Here is a 25063-nt window from a genome sequence, read left to right on the forward strand (position 1 = left end):
CAATTAGGTTACTTTGATTGCTGGGTACTACAATAAAATCTAGCATGTTATTTACTATATTGTCTCAGAGCTATACAGTACTGTATAGATTTATGCTTTATTAGTGTTTGGTTAAAATTCAGTTTAAGTTTTTAAAAAAAATTGCTTATGATTCAACAGCTATTGATATCAAGGTTACAAAATTCTTTTTGTAAACTGCAAGAGTTTAATTTCTCCCTTTGGAAACTTTGTCTGGTAAATGGGAGTTTCTTGCTTTCTCACTGAACTGTCTATGAACTGTGCTATGGTATTGTAAAATTTGCATGCCTTGCTAAGTATCTGATAAAAACAGCTTTTGGTTTAGTGGGGGTTTTTTTAAACATATCATCTGATCAACTTGCTAGGTAAGTGGAAGACTTGGGTGAAAATGATGGTTGGAATGACTGGTTACAGTCTCTCTTTTAAAATAAGCTGATGGATGACAATATGATAGTTGAGGCTCAAGCTGAGTTGAGGCACTCACGCTTTTGAAGGGTTCTTCACGTTTTGGACATTTTATATAGTGTCTCTTGCTACGAAGATCCGTTTCCTGAAAGCAGAGATTGCTACCTGGGAATGCTCTGACCCTCGGTAGGCCTAGAACTGGGTAATAACTCTACTGGCCTAAAAAGTTTTAATTTTTCATTTTGATACAGTTATTGGTGTTATGGCTGTGTCTTTTGATGTATGGGAAGGGTAACTTACTTGCACTGTCTTGGGACTTCCTTGAAGTAGTTTCAGGGGCCTCAGAAGATGTACTGATCTTTTTGCTTAATCAGCTTGATATATTTACCTGTGCCCCTGGAGGTGCTCTGGCTTGCACTTTGCTTCATGGAGTTGTGCAAGATGCTCGTTTGGCCTGACTGGCCCTCTGTGCTCGGGGTGCTCCGTAAGTCAAAGCTGTCCCGTAGTCATCTTCATAGCAGTTGATAGAAACAGAGATGCTTCCATTGGCTGTGTTTTAATTTGAAGTACAAGGGAAGTGAAGGCAATTTTGTTTTCCAGGAGCCTTTGGCTGTTTCTCCCTTGATAGGTCTGATGGAGCTTAAGCTTTTACCTCTGGGGTATGGAGGTTGTCTTTCTGTGGGACTTTAGAGCTCAAAAGGTACCTTCTCTATTTTGCTGGTTTAAAGTAGAAGTATTACAGGTAGGCTTGGGGGCATTTTAGCAGAATATATTGGTTAGTCCACTTTCAAGTTGGTGCTGAAACACTATGCAGTGGATATATACTCAGTACATTTTTAAACAAAGAGGAAAATAAATATATTCTGCTTTTTTAAATACATGAAAACAAGTAGGAACTGAAATTACGCATTTTACAAAGAAAATGTTGTTACTTGCATACATGCTGTTTCAGAGTAAGTAGGAAAGACATTTTTCCTTACATAAAACTGTCCTGTTCATCTTAATCCTGCAAGGTTTGTTGTTTGTCAGTATACTGGGTGTAATACATGCATACAGTAATTCTCTTCTGTCTCATTTGGGGCAAATTTACATGTTGAAATTGGTCAGTTTTAAAGAAAATGTATTATAAAAACACGTGTTTCCTTTGGTTTCAGACAGCACTGGTTATTTGCTTAARCAAATATGACATCTTTCTCTTCCTCTGCACCTGAAAGCTGCTCTCCAAGTGGTGCTAGCAAACACTGCTCCATGCTGTTTGTCACAGGCATTTTGGGATGACACCATACGTGATGGATTTTTTCCCCTCTGCGGCATTCAGTTTAATCTGGTTTTAAGGAGTTGTGATGATCAATTAGTCTGCTAGTGCTCTTAAAACAAATGGTTCCTACTCTCAGGAGAGCTGAAGGTTTGAAGATAACTTTTCATTTCAGTCAGAGTGCAGGCTTGATGTATTTTGACCTCATGACTTAAGCTTGGTATTGCTCAGTTGTCCTTGATTCATGGAAATGAAGTTTGCGCCAGCATAACTGAAGTTTATCTTTGTATTGCAGCAAAAACAATACAACAATGCTTTCTATAAAGGCGCATTAAAAAACCTTCCGTGTATTTCTGTACTGTCTTTGGGTAGTCTGTTTAGAAAATAAGCCAGCCCTTCCTTCCGTCCCCAGGACTTGAGTAGCAGTGTAGGTTATAGACTTGCGTGCGGAGTAGGCTGCCAAAGAGTCACAGCTCTTTCTAATAGCCCCTCGGCCTCTGATTATTTCCCCAAAGAATATTTTCCCACTGGTTATTCCCCTTGCTTCAATTCCCTTTGTCCTTGGCTTACTGTGTGTTATTTTGGGGCAAGGAGTTATCCACGTGAAAATATGTTAAATAGGGAGAAAAACATTTTCCATTTCAAGTTACGTTTTTTGCTGAAGTAGCTCTCTATCTGAAATGTTCGTTTCCAGCCTTTTATTGCCCGAGGGAAAGGGGACGGGGGGCGAATGCAACTCAGAATGATGGAGTAAATGCTCTTACAAAACTCTGCGCTGCTTTTTGACACTTACTCAACATCAGTGTTTTTCCAAACATTTTCCAAAATTTTCCCTATTTTACTAATTTTGTGATGTTGCTATTTTTGTGAGTATTCATATATTGTAATGCATAGCTATAGTGTCAAAGGTTGTATCACTTGAAAAAACCCCACACCTTTGTGACTTAATAGTTCTACACATTTTTGCAATGTTTGTTCATTAATGGTTTGCTATTTACTGTTTACTTCTATGCAAACTTGCTCCAGTATACAGACAAACACATCTTTATGAAAGCCATCATTAGAAAAGCTACAAATAACAGTTAAGTGATTCAACTAGTTTGTCCGATGTCATACAATTCTTTGTCATTGCTTTTGATTGAATTTACCCTTCTAAGAGCCTTAGCTGACAGTTTTTTTGGCTCTTTGCTTTGAAGTGCCACTTCAGATTCTGATTGTTTCTCAAAACAGACATCTGGAATCTCAGCCGAGTAAAATGGAGAATTGGGTGTTTACTACTCCTGAACATAGCTGGCAAAAGATGCACCCCTCTCCCAATATGTTGCACAATTTTCCCACAGATACTGGCTGTTGATTTGTATTTTTTCTTCATAACTCCATTACTTCATTAGAGGGAAGCGTGTTTGTTTTTTTTTAATTAAGTGAAAGAAGAATGTTTATGGCCAGGAGGATTTGAGGTGAGGATGGATCCTGCAGAATATTTTGGTGGGAGGGTTAAGATGAAACCACTAAAAGGGGCAAATGGCCCTCTGTGATTATGCCCTTCCTTAACGTTCTTACAGAAGTAGTCATCTTCCCACTTTAAATTTTACRGCAGGTTAATAAGGAGTTATTATTCACTTTCCTCACCACATAAGAACTAGGAGTACCAAACAAAACTATCATTCAAAAGATTAAAAAGAAAAATATCCCTAAACCAGCACCACTTCATGAAGCATACAATGAAATTGTGTAATGTAATGTTACAGGCCAAAAATATAAATGAACTTAAAAACAGAATTAGACAAATTCACAGGAGATGGCTCATCAGTGGCTATTAAAATGTGATGATGTGGATGCAACTCTGATTTGGAAGTCCTTCAACCATTACTTATTGCGAGCTGGTAGAGTACATCCCTTTGTAGTTTCTTGTTCTTACACCCTTTCCCTAAGTATCTGCTACTGACTGCTCTTAGCTGCAGGGTAATGGGCTAGTTGGGCACTTGGCCTGACGGAGCGGGGCTGCTCTTACATCCCCCTCATTCCCTGAAGCCTCACTGAAAATTTCAAGTTCAGGAGGCTTGGTTGCTTTGTCTTGAAGTTTTAAAATYGGCAGGATGAGTTTGAAATTTGAAGTTTGAGACAAACCAGTTCACAGTGACCAAAATAGATTATAATCATAATAGGCTGCTATTTTTAGGAAAGATTAAAAAAGGGGGGGGGGGTCTTAATTTAGGTCAGATATGTATATCTGATGTATTTATTCAATAAAATTGTTAAAAACTCAAGACATATTTAAATATTATAAAAAACTATGCTAATGTCTTAATTCATTATACAGCTTTAAAATATTATTGTTTTAGTGTTCTGCTATTAGCAGTAAAATACTATTAGAGTGATATTCAAGCCATACCCTTTAGCTGCCAGAGTCTTGAGGAAGGTCAAAGCAGAGACCTGGGGAACAGGGACTGCACCAGCACCTGTGGCTGATGTTGGCTGCAGGGCTAACCCAGCTTTGGCAGCACGGCCTCTGCTGCAGGTGCGCAGAGTATTTTCTTTGTGTCAGTTTATTCAACTAGTACAGTTCATTAAGGATTTTATTTGAAGTTGAGAAATGGGCTGGGAATTGAAATAGCAGAACTGCTTATTTTCACCTTTCAATCTGTGAATAAAAATGAGGTGCGAGCATCTGAGATCTATTAGTTTTAAAATCTTGTAGGATGTATTAGCCTAAAATGATTGATTTAAATTCAGTAACTACAGATAATATGCTGCTTATTAAACCGGTCTGTTTAATAAAACGAATGCTTTTTGCTGTGTCCAGCAAGTTGGAAGACTTCAACTAACAAGAAAACATTTTAAATGGTGTTTTTATGCATGTCTAGAGTTTATTTTCCATTTACATATGAATGCCATCTGAAAGAGATTACACTTTAAATATAAAAAATAAAATTATGACTTCACAGGAGTTGGGTAGAGAGGAGGAAGAAACCTAATATAACAAAAATGAAATTATTTTTTTGAATTTAAATCTCACTTAAAAGACATGAAATGGTTGAAGCAGCTGTAATTTATAATCCTTGGTCCGAACTGGGAAGTAAGAGAACGTTTATCAGTCAGTAGGTGCACGATGCTGGTGTGATTCCTATAGATACTTCACCTGGGTAAGAGCAGTAGAAAGCCAAGCCTATAGAGGAAAGTGCCAATTCCTTTTAATTTTTCTTTATGAGAAAAAATACATTTCACTTCAGAGTGGTAGGGAAATACTTTGTTCTGCATTGTGTTGCTATATAAGAGAGCTTGTTAGAAATTGGTTTTCATCTGTTTATAGATTTAAGTCAATTGTCTAACTGTTACATCAGCCTAGTTGATTAATCTAATCTTGTATCCATGGGAATTTAAAAAGTGCAGTATGCACTTTAGAAGAAATAGATAGCTGTAGATCTTAAATTGTATTGATAGGTGCTATTATGAGCAGTTTGAGTTAGCTTTAAACATAAGTCAAATTGGGGAGCATTATATTTTTAAAAAGTTAAAAAAAAAAAAAATACAGTCCTATTGCAAGGTAGAATTTACAAGCTAATGTCAGCTACGTTTCAACTGCGTGGCAGAGCCATTACATGATGCTTCAGGTGGTGGTAAGAAATATATCTGTGAGTATATGGCAGAATTGACCCATACTGATGGGAAAATACTCTGAAAAAGCACTACTGGGAAGGACTGTATACCTACTAGCATGAAATTTCTCTGATTAAAAATAAGAAAACTAGGCATATATTAATGACCTTTCTGGTATTTAAATATAAATTAATATCCTGTTTGTAATGTTTGTTTTCAGTGCCTAAATTGTTTCATGCCAGGACCAGTTTAAAGGCTGTTCCGACTTCCCACTTAAATGGTTCTTAGCATATGCCTGCATTTAGTATGTCAGATTTTCCAGCCAATAATCATCTGTGTTGCAGTGCAGTGCATTTTCGATGTGTGTGTGTGTGTGTATGCATATAGTATTTATGGTGTTTGTTTTAACACCAATTTGAAATTTTGTTAAGATTTGCTCCAAAGGAGGTTTTATTTAAAAAAAAAAAAAAAAGGGGGGGGGCATTATACAGGAGAGAAAATAGTTTTTCTGTCTGTCCTGTCAAGTATGTAATCTGGAAGCAGGCAGAAGAGTTATTGTCATTAGTGTGGCCTTTAGCAGTTGACAGTTTGATACGTACTTGATGGACAGCTTTTTTCCCATTATAGTCAGCATTTTTATATGTAGGAACAGAATTTAAAATTATGACTTTAACCGTGTAGATGACTTATTGTAAATCTCTTTCCAGACGCTTATTGTGTTCAGTCCGAGTGTATCTTTTGTTCTTCTCTAAAACAGGTCTTCCCTGTTACCTGGAAGAAAACAACTCACAATATATTAGAGAGTTGCCATTGATGCAGTTAAACACATGTATTTGTGTTGCCTATGTTTCTTCATTTGGCAGCTTACCCRGAAGTGGTCACCTGAGAGTGTTTGCCCCCCAAACAACAATAAAATCCATTCTGAATGCATGATTTGGACTGTGTTATATATAGCACAGTCCACAGAAAATGCTTGTGGGTGATAAACTCTGGTTGTCTTCAGCAGTTTTCTGAATTTGGCCCTGTAACACCAGGCTGCATCCTAAATCCCAAAGAATAAACTGTTTTCAGCCCTGAGGTGAACTGTGCTCTCCTCAGCAGGGAGATTTAAAAGCAAAAGGGCAAAGTGAAGCAAGGGCGGGACGAGGCTTTGGGTTCGTGGTCCCCGGCTGGCGTTTAGTAGCCCTCTGCCGTCAGGCGCTGGCCTGGGGCCAGGCTGGGCGCGAGGCTGGAGTCCCCGGGGCTCCCTGGCGGGGCTGGGCGCCCGTGGGGTGCACCCTCTGGCCCAAACCTGCTGCTCCTCAGCAGTCGACCCCTTGCGAGCCCCAGGCGCTGGGTTTTCCTTGGCCGAAGGATGCAAGTGCTGCAAAGCGAGGCAGGATACCCTCCTACTCAGGGTGAGTGGTAATGTCTACCTACATCTTTTTTGGTAAGATATTTAAAAAGCAAAATGAGAAAATAGGATTGCATTCTGCACGGAGATGTTGCTTTTGCTATTGTGTTGATACAAGTTTTCAGTTTTTAATTGTGCACAAATGGCAGAACTTCTCTTCTGTTTTTTTCTAGTGTAACCAATTTAAATCTAAGTGTAGTTTCTACCATATGCTTGTTTCAACCATATTTGCAGTTAAAAAAGAATATTTCCAAAACATAAGAGTTAAGGGAAAATATACTGTTAACCATGAATCTGTGTAGATACTAATCTTCTTTGAGGGTGTTGCTAGCAAAAGGAAGAATAATTGATCTAAATAGCTTGAAACTGGGTGATACGCAAATTACTTTAAGGGAGGGAAACTGCGGGACTTTTTCTTATCAGCTTTGTCAAAGAATGCATGTCACGAGTGAGGCTGAGACACCCCTACGGGCTCCGGAGGACCGGGAGAAGGTACTGTGGTACCGTAGAGGAAAGTACGCTGGGCAAGTTTTAAAGGAGGGCGAAATCCACCCTGAAGTAATTTAGGTTAAAAGCTGTCATCATGAGGAAAACTTTACAGTTTTCGGCATGTGTTTGAATCTTCATCATCCGCGACATGCAGCACAGCAAGGCGAGAACTCAAACTTTTTCACTGAGTTCCTAGGTTTAAAATACAAACTGCTCCTCTACTGCAAAAGAGTAGTGCTTGTAAGTAACATGTTTATATGATCAAGTTGGTGTGTGGGAAGGGGTACGTTTTCTGTGTTTTATTGTTCAGGGAAAAGAAATACATTTTCTGTCTGAGCTTACACTGGTTTTTGTAAATGTTCAGCCCTAATGCCGAAGCATGAGTAGAACAACATAGAAACACATCATAATAAAAGGAAAGTAATAAGGAAAAAGAAAACATTTTGTTTTCTAAGGGAGGGGGAAAAAAAATGAGACAATCTCTTTAGTAAATGTGTCTAATTTTCTGTAGTGTGTTTGTAATAAATAGTATCAGAGATGGTTTTCCATTATTTTGTTTGTGTTCTAAGGAAGATGATGAGGAACAAATTGGAGGTATGTATGTACATATAATGGCCATGGATTGTACTTTTAGTGTGTGTTGTCAGGGTGCTTATATCAACATAGTCACACAGATAGCACCACCATTTGCTACAGCTAGCAAAAGCGTAAACTGTCTATCTAGCATCCCAAATTTTCATGAGGCTCAGCAGATGGCTCGAGCTGCAGTTACGTGGCTGTTGTATATTCTGATGAAAGCCTCTTAGTGCTGCTTAGGCTTCTGGAAAAGACTTCTCTTGTTGAAGGTACCACCTGGAAGGAGAATGGAACCTCAGCTTCCACAACAGCCTTGGAGCTTTCACATTAATCACCAGTTACCGCGTCTTTATGGGGCTTCTGAAAGAATAGGGTACCAAAATAGTGTCTGCTATTGCTGTCGCTTTTGTACTTAATTGCAAGGATCAACTGGCCTTGGTTTGTTTTTTTTTGTTGTTTTTTTTCTTTGTTCGTTTTCTGCTTGTAGTACTTTGATTAAATTTAACTCAGTGTGATTCAGTGTAACTCGAGGGATCTGTTGTCCTTTTCTGAACTGGGAAGAAGTTTTTCCACAATTGTTGGTGACATGGCAGAAAGGGAGCAGCACTGGACTGATTTTGGAGCTATAGATGTATTTATTTTCTTTTATGTAGTGTATTTCCTGTCTTTTGGTACTTTCTGAGGAAAGCTGCAGTAGAAACAAACCTTTTACTTTTTTAATCTTTTAGATGGTAAAGAAGAGATCAAAGCAGCAAGTGCAGTAGTCAGATTTTTGACTTAGGCTTGAAACCTGACTAGCACTGCCCAGTTCTGCAGAGACCTTCTTGTGGGCCAAGCAGCTTTGGGCAAGAAAACAGATATAATAATTATGAGTGCATATCCCTCTACTTTTGGTTTTGTTTGTGGTACTTGTTGTCTTTGCATTTTTAGTGACATGCTCAGATTTTTTTCTGAAGCTATTAAAATATTTTCCCCAAAGATTTCAATGTTTCTTCCCATTTGAAGCTGGCGATATTATGGTTTTTCTTCAAAATACTGACATTCCAGATCTCTTGCGATCTCTTGATCTGAAGCCGGCTTCCAACTGAGATGTTGGCAGTGGAGCTGCCATACTGTGTTAGCCAAAGGCCCCTTCAGATCACAGTGTTACATGAACTATTGCAAGGTTATTTCTACTCTTGTTTTGTTCTTTACGTGGACATCTTCCCACACTGTGGGAATAGCTGTCACTTCAAGCTGTTATTTGCTTTCTAACATTACTTCTCTAATTTTTGGTGTCTTGGCTTGACAGTCATGAAGGGTGTGACAAGATAGAACTATTTTGTTTGTGTATTTTTTACTGCTATGTGCCCCCCCCCCTTTTATGTAAATCAGGCTGTGAGAGAAGGACTTTCTGAGTCTAGCAGAGTCCCAGATGGTGGGATCTGGGGAGGCTTCTTCCTTCATGAGCACAAGCAAGCATGCTTGGCTGTAATGGACCTTTCGGTGTGCAGACCAGAAAAGGCAGGGAGAGGTTGAAATAGAAAGCAAAAAGCCTCCTGGAGGAGCATGGACTGGGAAGCACCAAGGGGTGTGAAAGGCCTTCCTGCAGCAGGGAGCAGACTCTGAGCCCAGAGGAGACTAGGTGAGATAGAAGAGAGCTGTTTAGCTCAGGGAGCCCCTGAAAATTGCTGTCTTCTGAAGGAACAGGGGATTCACCCTGCAAAGGAGGAGGGTACACTTTCCTCTCAAGTCTTTCATGTAATCTGCCCTACCTGCCACTTCTGTTTCCTCTGTTTAGAGAGGGTTTTTTGGTTCAGTTTATTTTTGTCCTCTAAGAAAAGGTAGTTTTAGTGGTTGGAAGCTCCTGGGTCTTTGGGCAATATGCATGTGTAACGGTGAGGATCAGAGGGAGGGTTTGGATAATTTCACCTAAAGACTTCGGCTGACTTAGCTTAATCACAAAGATGTCATGATTTGTGACATCTCTGTTCAAGAACTGATATGTCAGTAAATAAATTTTAAAAAAATAAAGAAAATAGACTCCATGTGAGTGGTTTTTCCTTCAGTGKGAAACTGATCTACAGGGCACTAATCTTCACTACCACTTGGCAGAAAAGAGGCAGCAGTGTAAACAATGGGCAGAAAAGTCTAGTCGTTCTTGTACAAGCAAGGAGATGTTCCAGATGAACACCATAAATTTCTAACCCCCTTGGCAGTAAATAAAATCTTTCAGGCATAAAATGAAAGCAAATTGATGCAAGCCATATTCCTAAGTTGGAAGATATAATTTCCAATGTTCCTTCTGCTCCTGCAAACTTTGGTATCAAAGTTGAGATGGTTGTGAAACTGAGAATGGGACAATGTCATTTTCTTCCGTCTCTCTGGTAAACAGTGGCAGACAGCAAGTGAAAGGGGGTTTTAAAAATTGAGGGCAGGGGTGATGTGATTAAAAACAGCATCTTGCAGCAGTCAAAATAGGCAACAGATAGAAGTGCTGAAACATGGTCCCATATTATTAAACAAGCTTTACGTGAATGGTATGTTATGGGAGATGACATCTTCCACCTATTGCAGGAGCCAGGAGAGCCTGGAACAGATGAGAGCGCTTGTCGTGTCTCCAGCAGTTGCAGTGACGGGGCTTCGTGCTCCGCTCAGCGAGAGGAAGGAGTGAGAGATGAGGAATTAGTTGTAGTAGACAGCTCAGGAAGGGGAGAAATCTAATTGGAGAGCTTTGGCTTTGGGAGAAGGAATGAGCTTGATATAAGTGCTTTTTTCATCCTTGTCTTCTATACTTGACAGTGGAGTGGTTTTTTTTTGTTTGTTTGTTTGTTTTTTTAATCCTCTGAGTAACTGTATTTTTTTCGCCATGAGCAAAGGAGGACAGAAACCAGAAAAGGGGTTGAGGTGATGGACTCAAGAGTGTAAGCAACAGTATGTTTTAATTTGAGTTTGGAATATGACTCTGAGTTGTGAAATTTAGATATGAAAGTATCAATGCACCTAGTTTTCTAGTTGTTTGGCAAGAGCATTTCTTTATGGTGTTCCTGTTTATCTGAAAGGGGAATGGAGACTAGATTATGCTGTCTGGCTCATATGGAAGTGTCTCAAGATTTGTTTTCAAGTTGCTGTGTTGAAGAGGGCCTGGAAATTGTGTGTGGGTCATCAGAAATTCTTTGTTCATGCAGGGAAAAGTGATTTTAAAGAATGTGTGTTAACTTAACAATCAAGAAGTGACTTAAAATCCAACACTTTCTGGCTTTAGCTTTTATACACAAATACAACATGTTTGTTTGTTTAACTAAACTGGGTCTGCTGCCTGGGACCACTAATAAACTACAGCTGGACTTAATTTGTTTAAACTGTGAAGCTGGGGTATTGGTCTCAGGGTTTATTATTATTATTATTAATACAATTTGGAATCTGTTGCTGTATGAATGTTTGCTGTATCCTATTTTTAAAAATTGAAGTACTTATCACTTTGTGGTTTTAGAGTTCTTAAAATTTATTTTTGAATCTGTATCTGTTTCCTTATGCGAGTGCTATTTTGTGATATTGATGGAAGAGGGGAGTGTCCATAATGCTCAGTGTTGCTGCTGTTGTACAGTCATCTTTATGAAAAGCTTGATATTGAAGTTACTATTGTACAGCTAAACAATCCATGTTTAAAACAAAAAAAGGGTAAAGATAAGTTACAGGCAAGAGAGTAAGATGCAGTTTCTGCTAAGATTTGGAATGAGTATTCTGTTAGTAGGACAGATTAGCATAGTCAGACAACTTTAGTGGTATGGGGCTTTTGGTCCTTTTTTGTTTGTCTTTAATTGAGTCTTATATCTTCGCAATAGTAAAGGAAAGGAAGATAGTGAGGGGGGAACTCGGATGCCCATTTGAGGGCGATATGGGCACTTCAAGCAGTGTGCCTTGGCTGGAGTCGGGAGGGATCTGGGATTGAGGGTTCTGTTCATGTTCAAGGGAAGCCGTTTGTTTAGCTGAAAAAGTATGCAGAAAATGTGATTTCACTTATTGAAGTCAGAGAATTAATAACAGTATTAAATTGCATACTTAATATCAAATGTATTGAAACATATATTCATACTATTGATTAAAGATGTGAAATTGAGTAGTGATTTAGCCCTGYGGTGTGTCGTAGAAAAGAGTTCTTAAAATTTTGCCACCAAAGTTTGGCAAGATGGAATCATTACAGTATAGAAACAGACATTTGTTTGCCCGACAGTGTTGTCCCAGAGAAAAATATATTGTCTCAATGACTAGACTTAACTCAGGGTTTGAGGAGGAGGAAAAGGAAATCCTTTTCTATAATGTGGCCATTTATTGCTGTGAAGGAATAAGGTGGGTTCTAGGATGTAGCTGCTGTGAAGGCCAAACTTGAATTGGTCCATAACCTTCTTATCAAATGTGCTTAGAGGAAAGAAAATTTCTCTCTTCAGCGCCATGTGAAGAAGAGGAAGATTTGAGTAGTGGGAGTTTGGTTTCCTTTTGGCCTACCGACACTTCTGGAAATTGCATAATACGGATAGTTCTCATGATCAATCCCTTTCTTCAGAATGTCCTTGTGAAAACAAGCCCAGCTCTTGGTATAAAGATGACAGGCACTCAGCCCAGCAAACCAGGGTTCACCTTTTGATTTTTGTTTGTGTTCCATCAATTCTAGGACACAAATTTAAGTCTTGTCTTTTGCCTTTCTTATTGATTTCCTGCGTAAGCGGTGGTCAAAAGGATTACTTGTGTATTTAAAAAAAAAAAAAAATTGCTTACCATGAGGAAGGATAATAGCATTAGATCCTCTAGTTGCTACTTGGTGTCAGCCGTTTGTATTTGTTCCAGCCGTAATTACACTGAAGACAACAAAGTTGGGCTGGGGGTGAATTTGGTGCAGTTCCTCCAGAATTGGGTTAGTGCCTCTGTTAACAAAGCAACTGTGTTGCAAGTACAAACTTCTATTACAGATCTAGTAATTAGGGCTGCCATCAATCCCAACCACTATAATTAATAGTATAACTGTCAGTTATGATCTTGTTCTCACTCACTTGCAACTTGTGAAAAATTATTCTCTTAGACTGATATTCTCTACATTTGTTCTTAGTGTTGGGATAAATTATTTTAGGAGGACTCAAAGAAAAGTCAAGTCTGCTAATTTCAGTTTGGATAACAAGAAAAATACTTTGCTCAAATTAGTAGAAGTGTCTGTCTTCTCCCCCTGCCTGGAGGTGTTGCAGGGAGTGTTTTAAAGAACCGGCGTGTTCTGGTAACTGGACAGCTGTGCTACCAGAAGCTCCACACTGGTCTTTGGGTTGTCCCCAAACAGAGCACGTGAATGGTGGTGAAAGTCTAATTGGAGATACCTGCGAGGAAGCTGGTTGGGCTGTAGCCTCTCTGAAAGCACTGCGACAGCTACAGCTGTTCTCTTGCAAACCTGGCAGAATCGATGCTGAAAGGCAGATCTGGGAATGAAATTCCTCCCCGCTGCTCCTCTTTGTATCATTCCTTCTACCTTATTTAGGCTGTCTCTGCAGAGCCAGCCCAAGACATATTACACATTAAGTGAAACTAATGTAGCGAGTTATCATCTGTTATCCTTCTCGTACCCCTCTACCCAAAAACCTGTGCCTGAGCTCAGGTGGTTACATGCTTCAGGTTGGGAAGGCAAAGCAGTAGTAGTGGTGGGGTATTGCATCTTATGAGCTTCTGAAAATAAAATTTATGACCATACGTATGGTCACAGCATCGCATCCAAAGTGAATTTCCCTACAGGCTGAATGTGGTCTTGCTGAACTGATATTGGACAGGCAAGCAATTGCTCACTATGGCTTTGGGAGATACATCAGGAGAAAGTCCAGAGGAGGGGTTGAAAATTGGATTGCAAGATCCCAGTTTGCTGGGCTAATGCAGAAAATACAGTGAAAACCGTCCTCAGTGTGGAAGGAAAGGTTTTTGGCAGAGGAAGCACCGGTGTAGTTACATAACCACTACCAGTTGTAGGAACGAGCAAAAGTAGTCCAGTGTGGTTTTGTGTTCACTGTTGTTCCTTAGATCAAGCGCATGGTTTCCCTCTCAGTTTGACAGCACGTGCGGTCACAGATCCCTGCAGCTGCTTCTTTGTTTGGAAAGAATGTGCCTTTTTGCCTGTTTGTCAGCAGTCTTCACCTGAGTAATTTAGCAGAGGTGAAGGTCTGTATAACTGAGGTTGAAACCTTCTCCTGTCTGTACCTCAGTAAATACTAAATGGCACAATCCCATGAGATGTAGTAATGGACCCAGTCGCTGTTGCCCCAGAGAAGCTTGTGTAGGAGCTGTACGCCTCTCTCGGGTAAACCACGTGAACCTCCACACTGTGTTCCTGCAGCTCCCTTGACTCATTGCTCTTTCTTTTGCCTCGTAGGCACGCCGCTTTTGGTGCGAAGGAGCAGTGATCCAGCCTTGGGCCCGCCTGCCGACTTCCGCCCCAGTGCTTCTCATCCCGGTGACCACAGTCTCAAACATGTTGTGGCAGTAGGTCTTGTGTAATTCACATTTTAATGAGGGCAAAAACTGTTTTTATCTGTGGGTATAGAGCTGTTTTATAAGTTGAACATATTTGGATCTAAAACAAAGTGCATCATACTTGTTTTCTGTAAAGCAGTGTATTTTCTCCCAGCAAAATGGACGCTTTAGATGATATAGTCAAGTGAATCACTTTTCTTAACAGGAGACTTAAATAACGCTCCATGGTGCAAAAAGGCACTGAAATATGAACTGAACTTTTAGGAATTGTTTGTGGTTTTGTTCAGTTTTATGTTGTACAGTTTGTCATTACTTAACAGCAAAATGTACTTCCTTTTAATATGCATCAGCAGTCTTGCATTCTTTTTTCCTTCTCTTGTCCTCTGATGGCTTTTCTCTCTTCCTCTGGCAGCCTGTTACTATCTTGTAAGGTCTCTTCTTTCTTCCAGGTTCCTATTCTACAATGTAACTCTTTGATTATGAGGACAAATTTGTTCTTGACATTGTCATTACTAAATATTGGAGGAAAAACACAATTAGTGGGGAGGCAGTAATGCTTAATCAGACATTATTGTAGGCTGTCTTCGAGCTTCTGAAAGTGATGTTGTCTTGGTGACATTTGGGCCACATATTTTACTTGGCAATTTTAGGGCCTGAAACTTCTTGTGAAGGGAGGGTGTTCTTGTGTTACTCAGAAAGATTAAACTCTGCAGAATCTCTGAATGTGTCAGCTGGGATATATAAATGTATCAAGTAAAATAGAGCATTTCAAATGGCTTGGTGTTTGCCTAGAAAGCTCTGTATACCAAATGAACACTCGTTTAACTGAGGATGCAGTTACACCTGCCTTTTATTTGCCTTTGTGGCAAAGTGGCTTTCCCTTTACCTTCCCTCTACAGTGTTGCAGTTCACTCCCTGTCCCCATTTTCTTGAATTGATATTAATCATCGAAGTAACTGGGTTTTCAAAACAGACACAAACAAACAAAAAAACCTCAAAACCCCCAAACCTCTGCTTTGAGAGGAGGGAGGCAGCTTCAACCTAGATCACAGTCAGTTTGTGGGAAGGTTTTGCAGGCGGTCATAGTGCATGTAAGGGAGCAGTGGGAATGAACTGTGTTCAGGAACAAGGGCTGGAGGTGGGAACCTGCTCACCTGAAGATGTTGTATTTAAAAATCATACCTCGTGTTAAGTTGGAGTGAGGTAAGTAAATAGAAAGTCGGATGACTTGCATATAAATGATATTTCATGGGTCTAAATCTTAACTTTGTAAATTCTGAAGACCAACATTGGATTTTAGTTATCAGTTGGTTGTTTCTTTTTGCATGGCCAGATGTGTGTGCATCTGTAAATATTTAGCGTGTGTCCTATTTAACCATTTCTTGTGGTGTTTGTAGAGTGGTGCAGTGTTCACTCTCCGAGTGCATTATGGCATGGCAGGGTCCTGAACTTCTGGCAAGGTCCTGCTTCACTTGGCAGATCTGTTTGGGCTGAGAGGTTTTTTTCTTCTGAGAAGCCTGCTGCTAGCAGTTACGTATTCAAGAAATACTGACTTTCTGATGAATTGAAGTACACAGAAGAAATCTTGATTAACAGTACGGCTCTTACTCTGTTTACAAAGTTAGGAAATTTGCCAAGTGAGTATGTTGCTATGTAATGCTTAATCTGCCATAGGAGATTGTCAGGAAGTGAGCTGGTAGTTTATAACCATGAAACTTCAACAAAAAATGGACAAATTGGTGAAATCACTGCATTTGATTCCAGGATGTGTTTTGCATGTTTTATTTGTGACTGTCAGGGAAAGAAAGTTTTGTTTTCAATACAATATTAGCAACAACAAGTGCATTTTATGCCATTATGTGGGGACTGTAGTTACACCTTGTAGGCCACAGGCTCGCAATGCTTCACTGATCGGCATCGGGACCCAGAAATCCTCTAGGCCTGAAGGAATTCTCCACACCTAAAATAGAAAGTGTTCCTCCTTCAGCCCTAGGTGTAACAGGCACTTGGCAAGAGTGAAGAAGGTTCTCAAATGTTTTTTAAATGTTGTATGAGTACGGTTAAAAAAAAAAAAAAAAAATCCCAGGTGGTGGTGGGGGGGTTAATAAGAAAAATCTGTTATAGCAAAATACTTTACACCATCTCTTATTTTTGCAACAATACTATTTCTAAAAATCTCATCATCAATCATACTGAAATATGCTTTGACATAATTTTTTGAGAAGTATAAGAAGCGTAAATAACATAAATTAGATACAGATTGTTTTAAAAAACAGGGAAGAATTGATACCTGGCAAATGAAAATACGTGGCATAAACAAGTGAACACTGCATTTTGTATATAACTGCTCTTTCAGGTATGTTTGAAAGCGGTATTTTGAGAAAATTAATTTGTTCTTTATTTTTTGCTGGAAATTCAAAATTATTATTGCATTTCCTCTTCCACAACCATATTTTTTTCCTAATTGCTTCATTGAATTCATATGCAAGTTGGAAAACTGAGCCACTGGTAGGTTAAATTGTTTTCAATGCAGCATGTACTAAAAGTTAAGCCCCTGTATTTATAACTGAAACTAACTTTCATAATTAGTTTGTTTTGGCATTTGGCACATGTAGAATTCAGTTCTATGTAGAAATTTTTAGTTGCACTGTATGCTGTCTTAATATGATTTTGTACCGATACACCAGTATTGGTAGTTGGCTGGATTTGATAGGTGATTATCATGAGTCTTTGAAGAGAGCACTGACTTGTCTCTAGGAGAGTGCAGGACAGATGTGCAGTAGGGTAGTGCACAAAATAAAAAAAGGAACATGCGTAGTGTAAGAAAAGGGAATTCCTACCAAGTTCAGGTGAGGAACCATTTGAGCAGTGACTGTTTATAGAATCTAAGCAGGGCATATATTCTGTTTTTGTATAGTGCTCCAGTGTATATTCATTCTAAGGAAGGTTGTTTCATGCCATACCGTGCTTACTAGAAGGACATCTTTTTTGAGTGAACAGGTAGTTTGAGAAGAATTGGAGCCATTCTTTTAGATGTTCTCTGACATCCTGTCATAGTTAAGAGTTTTAGCCCCAATTAAGAAAATATTTCTAGATCTGTCAAAAGCTGATAGTGAAGTCCAGCATCTGTTCTCTCAGACTGGAAGTCATTTAACAGATGGTACAGAATCTGAGTTTCCTTTCTCATGCAGGCTTCCCCTCCCTTATTGTGATAGCTGCCACCAAAAAATCTAGACACTATAATCAGACAAAAATAGGGATAACAAACATCTGAATGTGCTATGGAACAAAAGGTATTTCTTAGGGAAATTGCTAATTTTTTAGAGTCAGCTGTTAAGCTTTTCTGACCAGTTATAATCATAGGGCTTTGTATAGGYGTTCAGGAAATGCAAACGTCCATCCCTATGACTTCAGTGAGTTCTTCCAGGGAGGCATCGTTAGCATAATGCACTTCTCAAAATCCTGGGGCCGTAGCTTTGCTAGGACAATAGCCAAGTGCGTCCAACTGTGTCTTGACTCTGACTGGCCTGAATTCAGAGTGTGGGGTTATCAAGAGACACAAAATCTTCCACTTCTTCCATGTAATGCTGCCATGCTGTTTAATTCAGGTGGTTGAAGCCTTTCAGAGAGAGGAGGTATTTTGTTCCCACTTAACATTTTCTCAGCATTTTTCCCTTGCTCACCAAGAGAAGATGCAGTTTCAGGTTCTCCGCGTGAACTTGAAAGTTCCTAGACAGATTCCTCTAGCCAAGCCCCAGCCAGATAAGGATGAGACGCAGCAATGCAGAAAGTCTGGACKGGGGTGTGGGGGGGTTCTCCTTGTTTGTTTTGAACTTTCTAGAGAGCAAATTAAATTTCTCTGCTCTTAGTCTGGTTCATCTAGGCAGTTAACTATTAAGGTGTAGCAGAAGCATTTGAACTTTCTGCTCCGGAGCTATTACCTCTGTTTATCTCTCTTTTGACTCAGGGACAGACTTTCCTACTGGCTTCATCCATCCTAACTATGGGTTCATGAGATTGAGACTGAGAAAGATTCTGGTCCCATTTAAGTTGATGGGAGTTTTGCATCAATTCTGGTGGGACCGAGATTTCACCTCCTCTTGTTAATCTCCTGATCTGTTATGGGGATGCTACATTCTGTATGACCTGCTTTTCTTTAAGGGCACTGTGTTTCCTGGATAAATACTTAGGTTAACTTGGAGTTAATTAATAGAAATGACTGATTAAATTGTACTTATCCATACTTAAAGATACAGTGAGATGTTGGATCAATTGAATTGCTGCTCCTGTGGTTCAATCCAGACTCAAGTTTTAGCTAAATGCTTCTTAAACTTGACTGTATTTTATGCATTGTGGACATATAATTGGCAATTTTGGATAAGTTTTGTATATAATCAGAACACTATGTTTCAAGACCTTTTTAAAAAGGGTTGAAACCTCCCCTGCTTCTTCTGCCAATTAATTGTGTTTGTAACGTATTAGCTAGTCTTTCTGATTAAGTATCTGCAGATTAACATAATGTGAGTATACGAAAGGATGCGGATCTATTGTTTGTTCCTTTTACATACTGTTTTATATGCATATGTAAACAAAGTTATTAATGTTGTGATCAGAGCTTGTTTCTGGGATAAAGATTATCAATAGTACTTTCGAGTGTTTGGGTGTTTTATTATAAGGATAAAAGGCAAAAATATTACCTCATATAATCATGCTGTTTAAAAGCACTGCAGGGCACAGAAGATCTTTTTTGGCAGTGATCAAATCATGGTTGTAGAGCTGTAGCTCCAGTTGTTCAGGTTTGTTTCTAATAGCGCAACAGCTAAGATACTGCATTGCAATGAATGAGGATATGTCTCTTTTAAAAAAGATAACTCTTGTCCAGTGTGTTTAACAGGCCAAGCATTTACTCACCCTGGCTAGGCCAGGTAGYTTTGATTTCAGCTTCCTTTGCGCATGTTAGCATTTCAATATGCAGTTCTCCTGTAACAGTGCAATTCCAGGAGCTGGGGCTGTGAGAAGGAAAGTGAGTATCATGGGAAATTCAGTAATTCTTCAGGAATTGGCAGTGCTGGAATGATCATGCACTCGTAATGCTTTGTCCAGTGCTAGTCAATATATAATAATTAGGTAGCAAATAAAATGGAAACAGAAACATATGTGAGGTATTAAAATGAGTGTTGTTGGGGGGGCAAGTTTGTGTTGCACGGAAGTAGCGTGGTCTCAGACCGTCATGCAGAATAGCAAGGTTTTTAAATTCTGGAAGGCATTTACTGTTCTTTCTAGTGAAAGTTTTCCTATTAGTAATTTAACTTGTAGCTCTTGAAATTCTGCTGCATGGAACTGTGAGCAGAAGATTTGGAGGGATTTAGAAAGAATTTTCTGTCATTCAAACGGTGGGAGAATTGGATCAGTTTGTGTTTTTTACAACAGAGTTCTGACTCAGATGAATCCATTTTTAAAGTAACTGCTGCGTGTCTGTGCGTGCTGTGCAACATGTATAGAATACGTCTAATCAGCGCAGGAGCTTGTCACTGTATTTCTTTTGATGTCTGATGAGATGATCATAGGGAGATGTGCAGTGAACTGGGTTTGAAGCTGGTGGTGCGAGGCACTGCGGCAGCCGGAGCTGCATGGCAGTCTTGCACCATGGAAAACCACTGCTCTTGGAGAACCTCTTACAAAGCCGATGGTGCAGCTAGCTGAGGGCTGTCAAATTAACAAAAGCCATTTGTTCTTGATTTTTTTTTCTGTTGTTTTTCAAACCTGCACTGATTTTTTTTTTTTCCTTCATTGTACAGTGTGCTGTGGTATTATTCACCAAAAAGAAATAGCTATGTATTGTAGAGGAGAAACTAAGAAATCTAAATATTCGAAATGTTTCAGCATGCTGAATTGATCATCTGAAAAAGAGGACAAAAGTGCCCTGTGGTAATTTCCTTTTTTGAGGGGGCAAAGAGGTATGTGTGTGGGGAGGGGAAGAACTTCTTTGTGATTCCTTGCACAGCTTACATTTAAAAAAGTGTATTGTTTCACCTGTATTATACAAGATGAGCAGTGGGTGTAATTTACATATTTTCATTTTAGAAGGATAAGTAGACTTTTTGTAATTTATTTTAATAAGCGTTAATGATGAATGTTCCATGATACAGTATATAAATTATCAGGAAAAAGTTATAATTGTTAAAAGAAGTTACTCATTGTTAATGTGTTGCTTTCTATAGCCTGTTTCCAATGAGAGGAATGCAAGGTTTTTACTGAATATACATGATAGAAAGTATGTATTATGAAAAAAATCAAAGTTTTCCATTGTTCTGGAACTTACCGGATTAGTAGGGGACTGGGTTTTGTTTCCATTTTAAAATATATTGCGGGCTTTTGCTGTTGTTTCCGAGATGCCTGATTGTTTGGAAACCTCTGCCTTTGTCCTCTGCCTTGCGCAGTCAGGTAGATGTGATTGCAGATGATGGAAGATGCCTGTGAGACTTAAACTCTTTCTTTTTTCCCATGTGGCCTATCTTATAAAGAATGTGGAAAAATTATAGGGTGGAAATAAGAACTGCTGAYAAAAAAGGAAAAGAAGGTGAGGCTTTCAGTGCTGCTGACACATATTCATCTATAGCTCCATCTTTGGGGTCCTACAAAATACTGTTATTCCGTCTGGAACAGCTTATAGCAGGCAGCTTACACAAGAGGCTTATTGCACTGAAATTGGAATGAAACATTAAGTTGCTTGCATGTCTGACAGCGAAATTAAAAGTGGAAGATGACAATCAACATGGCTTATGCATATCATTTACTGTCAAGCTCTAGAAACATTTAGCTAAAATAAAATGGGTTCTGAGTCAATGTCCTACTGATATATATATTGTTAAAATATATGAATAATGTTTTCCATGAACACAGCAACCCAGTAGACAACTGAGAATAATGGCGACCCAAACCCAAATACTGCTGTGGCATTAGGAAAAAACTCTTTTAGGGTTTTTTTTTAATACATCATCTTTCAGTGCGCTGAGGTATGAGGCTCCTCTCTGTCTGATTAATATCTCTGCTTCTGAAAGTGAGATCAGTGTCTTTGTTTTTCTTACAAGATTGATAGTTATTTGTGCTCAAAGAAGTTGTGATTATTTGAGAGGTCCCTTAGATATTAAATTACCTATCCAACTAGAGAGACCTTATCTGGAGACTTGTTCTTCTCCTGTATAGCTGTTGTCTCAACTAATCTGGATTTACATTTTTTGCAGTTATTATTATAATATAGTGCTCTTTGAAACCTGCAAATTCACAACTGTTTTTAGGTCAGCAAGTCCCCATTTGCTTTGTGCCTATAAAACAGTTCCTTGCAATGGCAACTGGAATGAAAGGAGGAATGTTATACTGCTCGTGTACTCTGCACTCTTGGAGTCGCACGTTTGATGTGTTGGGATTGAAAGTAATAAACTGAGACCCCTGGGAATATAGACTACAATGGTGAGGGTGGTTTAGCAAGATTCAAGATTTAGATCAAACACCTCAACTTTAATTTTTGTCAGTGATTGCAATATCATATAAAAGAAAAAAACTTTGGCCCCCAAGAGAAATCTTACAAGAACAGCTGCTCTCATAAGACTTTTTTCTTGAAAATCAAGCTGCATAGTGGCTTGTGGTTTGTTTGCTTGTTTTTGTGCTACTACTAAGTTTTATCTTGAATTTGCCTTTGTTAAATCTAGGTTTGAATTAGAACATATGAATTTCCAAGTTCTCTCTAAATAATTCAAGCCTTCTTACTTGCAATAGTTCCAAGATATGCTGATAATACCTCCAGGTTTGAACTGCAGTGCCTACTGTGACTAGCCAAGGGCCTGTCATGGTATCTTAAGAAGTTTGTGGAATTACTCTCCCTGTTGGCATCCATGCTGCTGTTTGTTTAGCTGCTGGCTAAAATAGGGTAACATGAACTTGAACCTTAAATAAAGAAAGCTGCTAGGCTTTTTGTGACATACTTGCTCCATTGAACTGAATAGTGGTATATGAGGTGATTATACATTTAACACCTTTGAAGATAAATTGGTATCTTTTTTTTTCCTTTCTTCTGCTATTTTTTAGAATTATCAAGTCCAATCAGTTTCACAGCCTACCTGTCAGCTTTACAGAAAGAAAAGGAAAGTCCTCCTTTTCAGCTGTCCTCATCTCAACCTGAGAAATATGGCAAATGTTCTTCAGATCTGGAGTTCAGCTCCATTCCCCTTCCTCTCCCAAAAAGGGAAGGGGGGGGGGACCCACAGCCCCCCATTCTTTAATGCTCTGCCTAAGTCCTTCAAACAGCAGAATAGGGATCACACAGAAATTCACTGTTTTGGGCTAAAATAGGTTCTGCCAGTAGAATTGATGAACAAGGGCCAGTTATTCTTCATCTCCTCATCTTTTGACATTTTCCGTAAGAGCCCAAATGAGGTCTCTGTTCCTGATGCAGGAGAGGCATATTCCAAGGGAAATTTTATAAAATACTTCTCCAAGAAGTTGCCAAGATGTTAAAGGAAAGGCCAGGGAACAAGAAAACAAAGATTACATGGATTTTAAGTTGCAACAAAGAAAAAGCTCTAGGTATGAGAAGGAATAAAGATATTTCCTTTGTTTGGTTTCAAAAGGCATAGCCAAAGTATGGGTGTTTCATCTAAAAATAAATTATCTAAATAAATCAAATCTGTGATGCTGCAGTTCTTAATGACAAATCTGTTGTTTCTAAGAAATTTTTGTAGTGATATTCTCATTAGCCAAAGAATTAGTGCCTTAATGCTTTTTTTCATTTAAAAGAACATAGAAACATTTTCTTCTAGATCTGAGGCACCAAGCATAGCTGCACAGGTGTCAAACATTTCTGTATGATTCTGCAAAAATGCACTTTTCTTAACAGTGAAAATTCCGCAGCGCAAAAAAACAGGTATGGCACCTTGGTGGCTACTGTGTACTAAGTCATAAATATATCTACATTGCCTTCATTCATAGTACCTACCTTCTTGGATGCTTTCAGATTTCCATTTGAGAGATTGAATTCAATAATGTTATGTTTCTGAGAATAATATTCTAGGAAACATATTCTGAAAATGTTGGTTGAGGTGGTGTGCTCTCTCCAAAGAATTATTTTGTATAGTGGTAAGAACAGGTAAAGTCAAAGTTTTGCTCCTTGTGGAAAAAAAAGGGAAAGACAATGCTAAGCTTTTATTAAAAGTCCTTCTCAAGTTTCTACCAGGGAGGCTCAGAAGAATAGAGAGAATTGGGATAGACTAAAAAAGTGATTACAGTGGAAAATTTTTTATAATTTAGAAATTATTCTGTAAACTTTGGGGTAAAAGGAGAAGCAAGTTCCACTTCAGTCTACTCCATTCTGTCTATCTTTGATTCCCTGTTTTTAAGAGTGGGGTAATCATTTAGAGAAAACAATCCCTCATCTCTTGCAGAAGAGAAGGGAAATTTTCTGGATTACTATTCATAGATGTAACTAAACCTTGCTAGAAAAGATACCTGGTTGTGTTCAAATTGACAGCCTAGTTCCTATACAAATAGAGATTCTCTAGTATATGTTCTAATTTTTAGCAGCTGAGAACACAGCAAGAAAATGTCAACAGCAGAAATATTTTTAAATTGGGGATTGCTGTGTTAATTATGATAAGAAAGCTATCCTTGGGTTTACAAATGCTGTGGACCAAAATGATTGTTTAACGTGCAGCAATGATGCTATGCCTTTTTACCTTTCAACATCTAGTTTGTATATACCTGTCATTTTCAAATGGCTGTTTTGAGACACGTTGATGACGCTATTCTGTTAATGTCATCAATCATACAAACACTGATATTAACAGGTAAAGAAAGTTCATCAGAACCAGGTGCATGCTCCTATAAATAAAATTTAATTTTTTTTCAAAGTTTGGTATTATGCCAACAGAATATGTCCCTTTGGGGAAATGAATTTGATCCCTATTTTATGTATTTAGAATTATATAGAAAATGTATAAAACATCAAATTCTTCATGTTAGTTCCATTAGAAGTATTTATATGTAGCATCCGATGCCATTTACCTTTTTGCACAGGTTTAGCATGCAGGTTCTAGGTTTACAGTAATTTGGTTTTTTGTTAAAATGATTCAATATTTATAATTTGTTGGTGATATAATTATGATGACCATAGAAATGCTTCAGGTTTTTTTCATATTTAATTGCTAAGATTGCTTCAGGTCTATCTTTCTGTTCCACTATTGCCAGAATGCATATTTAGGACTGGTTTGCAACTCTGGGTTATGGATAGATATGTTTAGTTTGTACCGGAAAAACTTACATGAAAAAATATTATTTAATTCAGTACATACGCTTTATAATGTTTCTTTTGATTTTTAAATAGCTGAAATAATGAATCTAGGCTTTTGGTAAACATATATTAAAATGATACAAATTAAAAATAGAGTTAGAAAGCAAGTTCATAGCACTCATCAGTTCTTAAATATATATATATATWTTTTTTTTTCAAGCAGAAGGAAGAAAAATACCTCTGCTCTGATCATATCGGCAGATGTTTTTAGTGGGAAGGCACGTCTTTGCAAAGCAATATAAAGTGGTGCTAGCCCCTCACTGGCACATACAGTGTCTATGTTCATGTGGTGCCCTTTGCTAACAGTATATTTTATAAGAGAGTTGAAATTGTCTCACACGTGTTGCTATGAAGAGAAGGTGGATTTCAGCTCACAGGTAATGAAAGGGTGCCTGTCCAAAAGGAATCTAAGACTGAAAATCAGAAAGTAAAACTTATTTTCCAGCAACATGGAAAACAGCGAAGGCCTTGGCAACCCAGGCACCTACCCGCGATTTTTCCCCTCGCT

At 38.6% G+C, this 25063-nt stretch overlaps 1 protein-coding gene across 1 annotated transcript in view; it reads left to right on the top strand.

The window, feature by feature from the left end:
* PARD3B (par-3 family cell polarity regulator beta) overlaps positions 1-25063 on the top strand; it is a 411041-nt gene that overhangs the window by 124722 nt on the left and 261256 nt on the right. Inside the window, exon 5 of the mRNA XM_026088114.1 lies at positions 14113-14222. Within this exon, the coding sequence (XP_025943899.1) occupies positions 14113-14222 (110 nt within the window). The remainder of the gene's footprint in view (positions 1-14112; positions 14223-25063) is intronic.

The sequence above is a fragment of the Apteryx rowi genome, unplaced genomic scaffold (assembly GCF_003343035.1).
Source record: "Apteryx rowi isolate R43461 unplaced genomic scaffold, aptRow1 scaffold_12, whole genome shotgun sequence".
NCBI lineage: Eukaryota > Metazoa > Chordata > Aves > Apterygiformes > Apterygidae > Apteryx > Apteryx rowi.